The sequence below is a fragment of the Sinocyclocheilus rhinocerous genome, unplaced genomic scaffold, assembly GCF_001515625.1.
Source record: "Sinocyclocheilus rhinocerous isolate Xijiao unplaced genomic scaffold, SAMN03320098_v1.1 scaffold149, whole genome shotgun sequence".
Classification (NCBI taxonomy): domain Eukaryota; kingdom Metazoa; phylum Chordata; class Actinopteri; order Cypriniformes; family Cyprinidae; genus Sinocyclocheilus; species Sinocyclocheilus rhinocerous.
In genome coordinates this window covers 1116202-1118701 of record NW_015654504.1, presented here as the reverse complement: position 1 = coordinate 1118701, position 2500 = coordinate 1116202, and the positions used below count along the sequence as shown (strand labels likewise).

The 2500-nt window shown below is 41.4% G+C and overlaps 1 protein-coding gene across 1 annotated transcript in view; it reads right to left on the bottom strand.

The window, feature by feature from the left end:
• LOC107717313 (heparan sulfate glucosamine 3-O-sulfotransferase 1-like) overlaps positions 1–1004 on the bottom strand; it is a 2079-nt gene extending 1075 nt beyond the window's left edge. Inside the window, exons 1-2 of the mRNA XM_016524014.1 lie at positions 908–1004; positions 1–282 (exon numbers count right to left, since the gene is read on the bottom strand). The exon at positions 1–282 is cut by the window's left edge and continues 1075 nt beyond it. Of these exons, the coding sequence (XP_016379500.1) occupies positions 1–250 (250 nt within the window). The 5' untranslated portion in view covers positions 251–282; positions 908–1004. The remainder of the gene's footprint in view (positions 283–907) is intronic.
• Positions 1005–2500: the final 1496 nt, after the last annotated feature.

Genomic DNA, 2500 nt, shown 5'->3' with positions numbered 1-2500 from the left:
CCGCGCCGCGCTGGTAGTGACTGTCCCAGTCGAAGAAGTGCACCTCGCTCTGAGCCGCGGCGACGCCGCTGTGGAGACTCAGCATCTCGATGAGAGCGCGCGTGCCGCCCTTCCTCACGCCGATGATGATGATGTCAGGCAGGCAGCGCGCGGCGCTGGAGAGCGGGTCATGATCGCGCGAGACGACGGTGGAGAGTGAAGGGGATCGAGCGAAGAAGAAGAGCAGCAGAGCGACGGTAACAGCGGCCATCAAGACCAGTAACGTGAAACGCTCACACGCCTCTGAAACACAAACAGCGTTAAAAACACTCAGGACTGAGGCCAAGCTGTAACTGTAGGAGTTATGACATTCGTGAAATCTGACACATCATATAGCTAACAAACAAAATAAAACATAAATTTGCACTTGTAGGAATTTAGTTTTTTTTTTTAAGTGTGTGTTTGTGTGTGTGTGTGTGAGAGAGAGTGTGTGTGTGTGTGTGTGTGTGTGAAATCTGATTAATCATATGAAACTAAAATAAAACATCAACCTGCAATTGGAGGAATTATGATTGGTCAGATTTCACAAAATTCAACATGTGATTGTAGGAATTTTGAATTCTGTTTAGTAATATAAAACCAAATTAAACTAAATAAACCCTGATAGTCAAAACTTAAAGTTAAAACATGCTCATTCAGTGATAAAGTACTCAGTACTCCTCTTATTTTCACTTATATTAATATATTTATCCATGAGACGAGATTCTTCGCTAGTCAGAAACACTTTATGAGTCACTATTGAGCTGAACTGTATTTTTAAATTTACACAACAATACGACAAATGACAGGGAAACGAATAGTTTAAAGTTAATCTCTGAACATAAAACATGCAGGTCATTAATGTAATCAAGACACGAGCGCGGATTACCTGTCGATCAGATCCATGAAGAGAAACTTCTTACGAGGAGAGATCTGGAGGATCCTCCGTGAACACACACACTCTCTCTCTGTCTCACACACTCACACTCACACTCACACACACACACACACACACACAAATAATCACAAACACACTCAGTGAAAGTTTCCTCACGCGCTCACGTGCACGCGCGCTTCACTCGCTTAACGCGCCGCGCCCGCGCTGACGTAACCGTGGCGGCCACGCCCCGTTCTGATGGCAACAGCGAGGCCCCGCCCACCGGCGCGACAGCGCTGCATTAAAGTCATTTGTAAACATTTGCATGTTAATTTTTCATGATTGTTTAAGGATGCACTGTCTGGATTTATGACAAACCGATAAGAATGTGAACGTGATTTGCTTTGGAGTGACTTTCAATGTGATGATATTTTTTAATGTACATTATTTCATTGATTAACATTTATTTAACCATAACTTGTATTAATATTCTGTACATGTGGCTCATGTTGGAGATGATGGAGAATCTGCAGTGTGTGTGTTCATACTGCAGTCCCAGCTAACATAAATGCTCTAAGAATGTTTTGCTAATGTTCCTGTTTAAACATTATTCCTGATATGTTCTCTGAATGTTCAAAACGCTGAATATTTTAACTGTGATTAAAATTAACATCATGGGAATGATTGCTTTATTAAATGTTATTAAAGGATCACTTTGAACAGGGGCGGTTTCTCCATTAGGGCGATTGGGCGACGCACCACCAAAGCGCGAAAGGGAGGGATTTTTTTCTTTCACATTCAACCACAGTGTTACGCTAGCTTTCACTGTTCTAGACTGTTTGTTCTGCCTCTAAATAGTCCAATCAGCGTCGAGTCGCGTTTTGTGTAGTACCGCCCCTTTTTGGGCGATTTCTGTCAGACTGAGAATCGCCGAGTGCTCTCCTAGACTTCCATACAAACAACATTTTTTTCGAACTGCAGGCACTACTGCAATGCAATGGCTGCGTCCGAAACCGCCTACTTCTCTACTATATAGTAGGCGAAAAGCAGTAGCCGAGCGAATAAGTATGTCCGAATCCTTAGTATTCATAAAAGAGTAGTCGAGAAGTTCCCGGATGTCCTACTGCTTCTGCCCAGCTTCTTGAGTGCTCGTTGATGGATACTTTTCTATCCCAGGAGGCCACGCGAGAGGATACATCATAAAGAAGAAGAAGAAGAAGAGGATGCGTCATAATCGAACATAGCAGAACATTTGGATGAGGGTGTTTACAAATGTACATATTACAAACCAAAAACACGGTTCCTTATTTTAAATTTGCATTTGCTGAACTACTTTAGAGCAAATTGTTGAAAGTGTAAAGATGCTAAATGGTATAGTATAGTTGTGATGTTGATGTATAAACATGTTTTATTATGTATAGCTAACGGGGGCTCCAGGAAGCACAAAGTAGATTTACATACATTTTAAACCATATACATCTTAAATACGATTACTAAATGTCTATTTAATATCTGGTAGGAAAATCTTCGATATGAATTTCATAGAAGTAACGTTATGTCTAATAGGTCCTAGATATGAAGTAGACATCTGAGTGATGTATATGT